Source organism: Gracilinanus agilis, chromosome 5 (assembly GCF_016433145.1).
Source record: "Gracilinanus agilis isolate LMUSP501 chromosome 5, AgileGrace, whole genome shotgun sequence".
Classification (NCBI taxonomy): domain Eukaryota; kingdom Metazoa; phylum Chordata; class Mammalia; order Didelphimorphia; family Didelphidae; genus Gracilinanus; species Gracilinanus agilis.
Window position 1 is genome coordinate 36,174,635 of NC_058134.1, and position 12,165 is coordinate 36,186,799.

The 12,165-nt window shown below is 38.5% G+C and overlaps 1 protein-coding gene across 1 annotated transcript in view; it reads left to right on the forward strand.

Annotated features, from left to right (window-relative positions):
- The first annotated feature begins 784 nt into the window (after window positions 1–784).
- Window positions 785–12,165, forward strand: part of SATB1 (SATB homeobox 1) — a 94,040-nt gene continuing 82,659 nt past the window's right edge. The window contains exons 1-5 of the mRNA XM_044679794.1: window positions 785–1,008; window positions 3,786–4,021; window positions 7,794–7,970; window positions 8,768–8,894; window positions 9,632–9,755. Of these exons, the coding sequence (XP_044535729.1) occupies window positions 3,811–4,021; window positions 7,794–7,970; window positions 8,768–8,894; window positions 9,632–9,755 (639 nt within the window). The 5' untranslated portion in view covers window positions 785–1,008; window positions 3,786–3,810. The remainder of the gene's footprint in view (window positions 1,009–3,785; window positions 4,022–7,793; window positions 7,971–8,767; window positions 8,895–9,631; window positions 9,756–12,165) is intronic.

Here is a 12,165-nt window from a genome sequence, read left to right on the forward strand (position 1 = left end):
TCTTCCCCCCCTCGTCACCTCCCCCCCCCCCCCCTTCCCTTTTACTCTCTCTCAGGCACACACAACAGCCCCGGGTAAATAGGAAAGGACAGATCCTCTCTCTGCTATTTTTAAGAAGAGCGAAGGCTAAATTAAAAGTGGTATTTTAGTGCCTTTCCCCGTATTTTTTTCGCTTCACTTTACCCTCCGCCCTCCCTTCCACCCGGTAGAGCTCTTGGCTTCGGTTTGGAGATTCAGGGAGAAAGTTTAGGCTTGTTAATGTTACTGTCAATTGTTTCTGGGGGGGGCGGGATTGAGGGTGGGAGAAAGGTTGCCTTTCCTCCCCCCTTCTTTCCTCCCAGTGGTTCTCCTGGGTTATTGGAGAATAATACTCCAAGTGACAGCCAGAAGTAGACTTTCTGCTTTTTTCAGTCCGGAGAGCCTATGAGATAGAGAGATTGAGAGAACCTTTTCTCCCCCCCCCCCCTCCCTCATTAGATCTCGTCCGCAGTGAATTTTTCGATTTTAAAGAAAAGATAATCAGCGACCAGCACCCCCCCACAACACAAACCCCACACCCCCAAACACCATCTCATTGTGGAGCTTATAGCGCTTTTTGCTTTGTTTTTTTGCGATTTTTTTCAACGTTTCACTTGTCAGATCAATTTTATCTTCTCTCTACTCACTTCCCAGTCTCCCTCCTCCCCCATCGAAAACCCTGTTCTCCAAGAGACATTTGAAAAAAAACAACAGTTTTTGAATTCTGATTTTTGCGCTCATGGCTTCTCCTCATCTTGACGTTTATTTCTGCCCTTCCCCCGCATAGGGGGGTGGGGGGGTGGGGGAGACAAAATAATACAATTTAAGGGGGAAGTCGCCTTCAGGTCTGCTGCTTTTTTTTTTTTTTTAATAAAAAAAAAAAAGGATATAGAAAAACATCAGTCTTGAACTCCTTCCTCTCCAAGATCTCGGGCTGCAAAGGAAATCTCCTTTGTTTTTGTTATTGATGTGCTGTCAAGTTTTGAAGTGGTGAGTTTCAGGTTGGTTTTGCTAATTTCACTCAGTAAAACTGCAGTGTTTCTGTTTCTAGACAGTACTTTGCTTCTTTGTCTCTTTAAAAGGTCATAGTGAAAGCTTGGCCTGGATTGTGACGGCCATATGGAATGGATAAGAGAACAGTCTCTCTCCAATGTGATGATGGGGGTTATATGGAGGCTAAGGGGATGATCTAAAGGGATAACTCATTTAAAACGCATTCGAAGTCCAGAAAGAGGATCTTCTTAAAACATGCATATTTTAAGGAAATGACTTGTGACTGATCTTTGTATTTCATTCAGAAATTATGTACACGATTTCCCTGGGAAACATTTTTTTTTTTTTTTTTTGCGGTTTGTTTTGTTTTGGGTGGCAGTGACCCCTCTCTAAATGTGTGGGCAAGAAACTGCCCTAAAATGGATTTCTAAATGTGAAACTCCAGAGAAACTCTCTGGTCTCTGTAAGGATAATAGGCACGTTTTGCTGCTGTCATTTTGGGGCAGGCCAAGCTAGGGGGTGGCTCATCACTATTCCAAACTGAGGTTTCTGTGAACTTTAGCCTTGGGCAGGGAGTTTAAATGAGTAAATTAGGTGTTTTATGTGCATGTCATTTTGCTTTGTAATGTAAAGCTTTTTACAAGATCCCTGAGTATTTAACTGGTGCCTATGGGGGGGTTTTCTGAGAGTAATTGAAGATGACCTATATGGTGTTTTGATAGTAGTCAATACACTGCCTAAATGACAATCTATCACTTTCATTTACTGTACATGGTGTGTTCTTCTGATCTGTGCCGCCTACCTAAGGTTTCGAAACATTGTCTTTGATGCTCTTCTGTACGTATTTTTTTTTGTAACTTACTTCAGCACCTCGAGACCTTTCAAATATTTTTAGCTGTGGATTTCTCGACCCTGTATTTTTAAGTGATTCTCCAATTTCTATCAAGGTAAAACACCAGTTTTGGGGAAAACAAAACAAAACAAAACAAATTTGTATCAGTGCTGGAAATATAGTGAGGAATGCTTTTAGAAGTTAATAATCAGAGCTCTCGGGGTTTTGTTGTTGGTTTGGGTTTTTTTTTTTTTTTTTTTTTGGCTTTTACACTGCAGTTGATATTAATGGAAAAAGAGTAATCTTGATAAAAAGTGGTTAAAATAGGCACATTTATTGTTAATGAGACTCATAACCAAAAACAGATGGGACCACAATCAACGCTAAACCTTTAGTTCTCAGCATGCTACCCTAGAGTACAAGGATAAATAACCATTATTTCACAAACTTTACAGTCATTCAATTGACATTCTTAAGGTTGCTTGTAAACCTCCAGATTAACATTTTCCTCTCCCCCTGCCACTACCTTGACTATACAGGACAAGGTAGTTTATTTTGAAGCAGGAAAAAAAAATTGTTTACAACAAATTATATTCTAAAGCATGATATGTCTGGACAAATCCAGACCCAAATAACTTTGACGTAATTTTTAAAAGGCATCATTGTTTTGGATTGCAAGGTAGTCAGAAGAACATACCAGTTTTCAAATTCACTTCACTTTTTTTCTAAATTGTACTCACAGTTCATAAATATGTAATTCATAAAATAATTCTTTTCACCTGTTCTTGGTGACCACAGTTTTGACTCTTTTGCATATGGAATTGGCAATATGGTCACAGACTGGCTTGCTCACGAAGGAGATGATACCCCTCCAGTCCAAAGATGTAACAGAAGGACTAAAAACGTCTGGTAGAAACTATTTCTGTAAACTATTATCTGTTGATTTTCTTAAAATTGATTTTTCAAATCGCCCTTATTGGGCAACAAAGTTGATAACCTACGTAAAATGCTTTGCAAACCTTAAAGCGCTCTATAAATGGTAGCTCTTATTTTAAATCAATATATTTTTATCATTCAGAGATTAGAGATTTAGCATTGTCAATATTGTTGCCATTTTTAAAATTGTGCTCTACATTTAAGATTAGGGAATTCAGGAAAAATAATTTTCAAAATGTCCTGCTTCATAATTAGTCCTTTTAAATCATTAATAGGCTGCTCAATTTTCATTAAACTTATAAGGGCTGTAGTTCAGCGATCCCAAGAATGTATAGATTTTTAATATTTGACTTTTCTCTGTTAGAGATGCTTGTTCCTGTGCATAGATGGGTTCAGTCACATCTTGGACACAGACTAGGTTGCATTTTTGCTCTGTTAACAGGAGTCTCATGACTTCAAGTAAAAGAAAAACTCTTCTCTCATGTTAACCTGAAAGTAAAGGGGGAAAATAGAAAGTCTTGGTGAACTTGCCAAATTTCTCAGGAGACAGGCTGTGTGTGTGTGTGTGTGTGTGTGTGTGTGTGTGTGTGTGTGTGTGTACATGTCTTTTATACTATAAGTCTATTGTACCCTTGACTAAAGTTTTAATATTCGACTCATTACTGAACTTTTAATTTTTAAACACTATGAAGAATATGAAAATCATCGTTTATACCATACCTTAGTCATCTTGCAGCTATGGTTGTTCCAGACACGTTTGCTCCATGTATTTAACATAGTTCTGTAAATAGAAAACAGGACACCTTCACCCAGGTGTGTTTGAGCAGTTTAGGGGGAAAAATAGCAATTTTGATGAATTATTTTTCGAATATTATTGGCAAATATTGGGATCAGGCGAGCGTACATTTCAAAGGACGTAAATTAGAGAGACAGAGTCTTCCAAATATTTATGTGCATGTATACTTACACATGTGTACAACTTTTTTTTTTTTTTTTAACATGGCAGGTGATTTTTAGAGGCGGGACTGAGTATGGATCATTTGAACGAGACAACTCAGGGGAAAGAACATTCAGAAATGTCTAACAATGTAAGCGATCCGAAGGGTCCACCAGCCAAAATTGCCCGCTTGGAGCAGAATGGGAGCCCATTAGGAAGAGGAAGACTTGGAAGTACAGGAGCGAAAATGCAAGGAGTGCCTTTAAAACACTCTGGACATCTGATGAAAACTAACATCAGAAAAGGTAAATATCTTTAAAAATGCATAATGGGAAACTCGGAATCCTACTCAAGACTATTTAGGGAGAGAGGCCAGACTTTGTGGGTCCTTTTCTTTGATTTTGTTTCTCTCGTGCAAAGAGTTGCCTTCCTTGACCCAGATGTAAGTCACATTTGGGCAATGTGAACTTCATGTTTGGGTGGGGCATCTTCCTCTCCCCTTCCTCTCCTGAGCAGGGAGAGTCTTTTGACTTTAGCTAGCTGCCTGAGTCTTCCAAAGATCAGCAGCTCATGTGATGCTGGTGGATGGCATCCCAAAGTGGCACTGAGTAGAGATAAGGAACCTAGAACTTAATTTTGTTAAGAGTATCAGCAGAGCTTTTGAATGGGGCTAATGATTGCAAAGGCACCCGAGAACTTTTGGGAGGTAATTTAACAAATAACTTCTTTTACATTATGTGAGCTTTGCATTATTTTGACATCCTCCCCCCCCCCCAGTTTAATCTCTTAGAAGTAGATTTATTCATTAAAATAGAGGAATAGAGGATTGTATTTTCTAAAATTTCCAAATTGGTTATGACCGGGCAGTTTCTTCAAGGATGTGCAAAGTTAGACCAGCTTACTGGGATCCTATTTCATGAGTATACATAGAAATCATTTAAATGACATTCATTGATGCCAGTGTCTGAAAACTTTGACCATATTCCTCAAGATTATTCATGTAAAGCAAGGCATATACTGTACATAATTCAGCCTGTCTTATAATGGTCTTTGTTTCTCTGGAAATTGCTATATGTTTATAATCCAGATTGTTCTTGCATTTGCTAAGCAGAGTATAAAAAGGCAACCTTTTAGCAACCAAGAATATTAAGCAGATAAAGTTAGAAGGCAGTGGAATTTCATTGTGTTTGATGCATAACATTTATCATACAATCATTTATTTTTTCCTTGGTTTGGCGAAAACAAAGAATATATTGATCCCGAAATGAACAGACACAGCAGTCCGTATTGTTAGATCTTTATCTATTAAAAATGGAAAAACAGCACTTCAGCAAATTCTTTGGCCTCTGCTCATGATTACCCTATTTATTGATTGTTTGCCAAGAATGTATGCATCTTAAGAAAGCCAGGGTAAGAGCATTAAAAATATAATTTATTATGGCTTTTCAAACAGAGTGCATTAATATTGTACTGTGAAGCACTGGGGCTCTATAAAAAAGACTTTCTGACGCCTGCAAACATATAAGTTCCATAAATTCCTAAATAGGAGATTTCAGCTGTCTCGGGTATTATGTGATATTTGCACAGCAAACTTTAATGCCAGGACAGTTTTAGGCAAGGATTCTCCAGACTTCATTGCTCCTTATGGCAGACGTGCTGTTTACACAGCCTCGTAAACCTTCAGCAAAAGCTGTACCCCTGCCTTCAGGTTTAAGTCATGATGTATTTTTAGCATCGAACACTGACCAGTGCACTCCTCTCGAATACTAGAAGGTTATAAAGTTGCTGCACTTGGAGCTCTCGCCAAGTACTAGCCAGAGCGATCAGCCAGGTCAGGCCGGGCTGGCTGCTCTGCTTCTGGAGCCTCTTTCCACGTAAATAGGAGAGCAGCAGTGACAGTTCACTCAGAGATTTAGCGGCTTGCTTTGCAGTCAGATGATCCTTGTGTCACCCTCTCAATATCTACCTTTATTATCTCCAGCATACATCTAAATCTGGTCAGTATGTTCTTATTTCTGGCTCTGAAGACATGCAGCACATTCGAATAGCGACATAGCCTGTAAACATTGCCCAGATGTGAGGAGCAGCACACAGTAGCCCACTTTTGTATCATTACACGAAATGAAAAATCAATGCCTGTGCTTTTGTTATATTAACCTAACTGTCTGAAGTCAGGGGGGCAAGAGGGGGAGGGGAACCCCAAGGAGGGTATTTTCCCTTCCTGCCCAGAGCCTTTGGTTTATTTGGGAAGCACTTATAAATACAGTTTCCCCCTTAATTAATCAGAAAGATGGGTATTTTCCTCTTTTGTGCAGGGTTTGTTGTTTCTGCAGGTGGCAGGTTAAGCTTAGAAAGCCCTACCTTAGGACGAGGAGCAGGGGTTTTGTTTGTTTGGGAAAATACTCCAGAGAATCATTTAACCACTGAAGAAATCCCCAGTTTGGCCACGATCTCCTCAGGTCCCCTTTCTTCCTGACCAACCTCACTCTCCTAGAAAACAGCTGAATGAACTCCATGAACACTGGCAGGCTTTTCAGCTGGCTCTTCATGCTGAGCCTGTTGGGCACAAACTCACCAAAGTGAGTTTGTGAGCCTCCTTCCTAAGCAAATCTAAAGGGGTTGGTTTGTCAGAGGTACAGCTGTCTTGTGTCAGATCACTGCAGCTTCAGTGAGAAATCTACATGTGGAGAAGTGTCCCTTTTTGGTCACTTTTTGTTCTGCGGAAATCTAGCAGTGGAGAATCGGAAGGGCTATCTCTGTTAGCAATAATAAATCATCATTTTAGCTACAGTACATGTTCGACACCTTTGCGAGTGAGGAGGCTTCTGTGAGTGCAGAGGGCACTACTTATGGAGGCATTAACATTGTCGGACTAATTGGAGATCCTGGGTGCCCTGTTAAAGTAACCCTTGTCATCATTTATGCTAAAGATGCTACCCTTCTGGCAGCTTGCCACAAGACAGTTCTTGTGCATCTGCTTTTTTTAACCCTTTTCTTTTAACCAGTAAAAATTTAATGATAAGGTGCTCACCCACTCTACCAACTATAAAGAGGTTTCTTTTTTTTTTTTAAAACAGTTGCTGTTCCAATAATAAATATTTTGAATTTTCTGTTCTCTTGGCCACTGCAATTAATAATAATGGTGAACAGAGTGAATGTGGAGAAGAAAAAAAAAATCTCAACTCTTACCTAAATACCCAGATCTTAACATTAGTCATGGAAAGGTTCATTTTTCTTTTTTTTTTTTTTTCCTTTCTTAGACCCCCCCAAAAAAATCTGACAAAACATTCTCATGCTATGTGCATTAAATATATTTTAGCAGATGATGTAAGATTTATAACATTAAAAGCTAAGTATCTCAGCTATACCAATATGCCTTAGCATTCAGGCTACAGCCACATAAGACGATATCTTGAGTGTAATTGAAATGGTTGTCTTCTTCTTTAACAATCTAGTCAGATTAGGACCAATACTAAAACCAAAAGGAAACAAAAGGTGCCGTTTAATGATGTTGGCCCAAATGAGATAGTTGAATATTAACAAAATTATCTCGACGGGATTAAAATGTCTTATTCACAAGACATCTGCATATGTGTTTGGGGTTCTCAGACTGCTCACCAGTCACAACAAATCAGACAGGACAGAGGCAGCCAACTTATTTCTCTCCAGTCAACATTATTCTTTTGCTAGACAGGTAATTGAACCTTCTTTCTATTTAGAAAATATAGTTCTATAAATAGAAGAGAGCGAATTTCTTAGGAAATACTTTGGTTTCTATTTGATTATTTTTGGATAATGATGAAAGCTTGTGTGTGTGTGTGTGTGTGTGTGTGTGTGTGTGTGTGTGAGAGAGAGAGAGAGAGAGAGAGAGAGAGAGAGAGAGAGAGAGAGAGAGAGAGAATGTACGTTTGCTTCAGTGCTGTCTAGCAGTGTAGTTACCCCTTTCCTCTCACTGCTCCAAGGACTTAGCCTCATGACTCCCTTATTACCCCATCCACCCCCCAACCCCCACCAGATAATAGGTTGGTGAAAATTGTTGGTTTGTGTTTGTTTTTGTTTCTTTGGCCTCTTCGATAGGAACAATGCTACCTGTTTTCTGTGTGGTGGAGCATTATGAAAATTCCATTGAATACGATTGCAAGGAGGAGCATGCAGAGTTTGTGTTGGTGAGAAAGGACATGCTTTTCAACCAGCTGATAGAAATGGCATTGCTGTCTCTTGGATATTCTCACAGCTCTGCTGCCCAAGCCAAAGGTAAATAATGCAACTGGAGAAGGAAAAAAAAAAAAAGTCTATCTAATGTTTTGTTTACTTTTTGGAAGAACCCTTGTCTCTTTTTCTTCATAGACATGCCTTTGAGGTGGGATCTATTTTTGTTAGTCTGTGACTTTAAAAAATTGGCTTAATTCATTTTGGTTTAGTTAACACACATTTTGCTCATGTGGAATGTTGAGGTAGATTTTTTTTTAAATTGCTTCAACTGAATCATTAGTATGCTTATTGACCTTAATAATCTGCTCCACTGAGGATCCACAAGGAAGTGTAGAGCATATTTGAGCAGATGGACTGTTGAGAGTCAATTTGCATTTATGACTGAATATCTAGTTCTGTTTCTTTTATTCTGTTTCTGATGGTTTTATGGGCTGTAAAGGATTTTTCAGTGCTGGTTCCCATTGCAGTAGGGATTCTTATCTAAATTGTAAAGCCATTTAGAACTGGTTCCGTTCTGTTGTATTAAAACTTTCTGTAAGTTGGGGAAATATGACCTTATATATGAATTTTGTTGATGGGTTTTTATGATCAGAGGGTGGTTGTTTTTTGTTGTTGTTGTTGTTTTTTAACCTAGTACAATTTATTCTATTATCTGGAAAGCTACAATGTCATTATCTTCATTAGCTCACTACCTTTTGGATAAAATGAGCCAGGTAGGAGTCATAGTATTGTGGGGAAACGGGGGAGGGGTGGATTGTTGAGGGGGTGGGGGAAAGGTCCCAGTATGATTTTCGACTAAAGGGTTAAGGAGTGTACAATCTCTTCTCTGTCTGGTACAGGGCTAATCCAAGTTGGAAAGTGGAATCCAGTTCCACTGTCCTATGTGACAGATGCCCCCGATGCTACCGTGGCAGACATGCTGCAAGATGTGTATCATGTGGTCACATTGAAAATCCAGTTACACAGGTGAGTCCCAGGCCAGCAGGCAGGAGGTGAGAAAGGAACCCTCCCCCGTCTCCCCTGTCCTTTATGGCTGCTGAACTTTTCAAAATTAAATCTGGCATGATTTTTAGAAAGATAAAGGCCAAATTAATCTTGCCCCGCTGTTCTCCAACTTACACTGTGAAAGAGAACTTTTCCCCCCCTTCTTCTCCTAGCTTTTAATTGATTGGTTTCTGTAGGTATCATATTGCAACTCTGCTGCATTTAGTCAATTAAATGATGCATTACAAGAAGGCATTTTACATAAAGTTTACTTAAGAGAAAAATATTTTTGCATATCATGAACAGTACCATCTGTGTACATTTGGTGATAGAATGACTTCTTCACTATGATTACATTCTTATTATTTTTGAAGTCATGTGAACAGCGACGAACGGAAAATAGTTAATATATTAATGCTTTTCCTGATCGGTCATGAGAAAGCATTACACCTTAAATTGTCTTACCAAGCGCATCAGAGCAGAAAGGTAGAAGTAACATGAAAAAATAGTCGCCACATGCAGCTGATGTATAATTCATGCATCAATACAGCAGATGTGTTGTATAAAGTAATTAACTAATCGGAACAATCAGGAGACCGAGAGCAATCTCCAGATGCATCTGCTTGATACGCAAAATGAAATCTGTCTGTCTTAAAGGAATGTTCTGCAGCAGGATGCAATCTTGTAATAATCCCCTTTCTAATCTATGTCTCAAATAGTTGCCCTAAACTAGAAGACTTGCCTCCTGAACAATGGTCTCACACAACCGTAAGAAATGCTCTGAAGGACTTACTGAAGGATATGAACCAGAGTTCATTGGCCAAGGAGTGTCCCCTTTCCCAGGTACTTAGCCTAGCATGTGATCAATAATGAAACACTCGATGGAGGCAGCCCCCATTGGCTATATTTGAAAGCAACTGGTATCCGAAGACCGGATCTGTCAGAAATGCAAATGGGTTTGACCACTTGGTGCTTTTGAAAAATAGACTCGATTCGTTTTACGTGTATGGTATTTTCCCTTGGGGAAATTTAGAGGAGAATTATGAAAATTCAGTTCAGGAGAAGACCATTCCAAGGAGCTTGCCTTCTCCGATTTCTAGCATTTTAGTTGGGCCTTTTATTTTCATAGAAAGAATAAAGAGGTTCTTATTCTTGTCAAAGGGTCACTCAATTTAGATTTCTAACTTTTCATAGTTTTAAATGTAGCTTACAAAATAAGATCATCCAGGAATGCTCACCAGTCATTTAAGGATCGAAATTGAAGATACAAATAATGAAAAGAAATGCTTTTTACTTTTTTTACTTTTAGAAGTGTAAGAAAACAAAATTGCCTAATAGAAAGGATGCCTTTATATTATCTGCTTATGCCTAAGGATTGAGTAGTTGCTTTCCTTTAGATTAAACAAATTGGTTTTTACTCATTTCTTTGGCATTGATTGAAGTTTCCTAGAAGCATACAACCTCATTTTTCTCTATATATATAATGTCTAATGGTCAGGAATTTTGAGGGGAGACTCAGATTTATTGTTTTATTTTAATTTTTAAACATCAATTTTGCTGGGGGTAACTGAAACTACTAGCAGAAATTCTATTGCAGTTCAGTGCCTTTGATGGATAAAAAAGAAAAAGAATTGCTTTTGATGATGAAGTTTACTCCCTTATTTTTTTCAGACCTTGCTATAACGGGAGTCATTATGTTCATGCTGTAGGACTATATAGTAAGCATATATGTCATAACATAATGGTCCTTTAGGAGCATAAATCACTTCATCAGCTTCTAGAACAGATAGGAACTTAATTTGGAATTCTTTTTTTTTTTAATGTTCTAGATTACTTTATATCAAAGTCTTAGTGTACTTACTAGATTCTTCTAGAATCTATTATTTTGCTTTTGAGGTTTTTAACCATATTTTGCAAAGATTTTTTAAAAGTCTGTATAAACTGAATCGTCATGTAGTTCTGTGTCCCTGAAGTGATCATTTGTAGAATTGGAAGTTATTAATAATGATCATAATAATCATAACTCTCTACTCCATCGGTGTAGTTATCTAATAGGTGCCTAGGAAGTAACCTTGCCTGATGTAGCTTTTGTTCAACCCTAGTCCCATCAGCTTTGCCAGCAACAAAGAGAGCATGACAGAATGAATTGCAAATGAATGCTCAAATTTTTGACTCTTACTATATTATCTTAATGTGTGCCGTAGCTGCATGTTAAGTACATGCATGCTGTATTTTATAAATCACATAATTGAAATTTTGACACCTATTTCTTAGCCATGTTTCTTAGCTTTCAGTTACAATTTAACCAAAATTCTCCTTCTCTTCCACCACCACCCCCCAAAATTTTAGAGGAGAAAGGCAGTTATTTTGCGAACCCTGAAGAGCACCAATCAGGTCGGTGGCAAACTGGGGTATTTGGCACATTCGCATGGGAAACTCAATTTTGTGAACAATTCCATGAGATGCCTTGAATTTGACTACCGAAATTTAAAAATGAAAAAATGTTCTGAAAGGTTTTTTGGGCTCAAAGCTGAGGAATGTATAAAAGCTAAAGGAAACTTCTAGAATCTGGAAGTCTTTTAGCTGGGCGATGGTTGCGATCTCGTCTTACCTTTGCAGTGTTCTGGAGAAGTGCATGGAAACGCCATGCATATATTGGCATGGGGAATGTTGAGATAGGACTTCAGTGGTCTCAAAAGCAAAGCAAAGCGTTCCATCTACAACACGCTGAGTGAGGATTTAGTCATTACAAATTATGTTGGGAAATTAATGAAGTACAGTCAAGTATTAGAATAGGAAAAACAAAATAATGAAAAGTAGAACTGAGCCCATTCTTGTGTCCTTGTCCATTACCCTGGTAATGACTTTGGGGGTCTCCTATAAAGGTTGTGTTTGAAGATGGTGGAATTCTGAAGGCCTTCAGCATTGCGACCAGGGCGTTCATTTACATATCACCGAGAACTTTGCGCTACATGTTTGCTTTTGTCTTTTGAGAAAATTATACACAGATCATCAGTGGCAGCAATTCAAAGTCAAGATAGAATTAAATTTGGTTGGCTTTTCAAATATGCCATGTGAGATGCGGGGACGGTGTGTATGGATGCCCTCCAAATTTGGAAGGGTGATTCTTTTTCTAAGTGCCTAAGTTCTACCTTCAGATCTTTTTCGGTTGGTCATTTTTCCTGCTTCGCATTTTTCTCATTCCCTCCATGTTCTTGACAATTTTACTCACTGTGGAAAACAGTAGCCCACA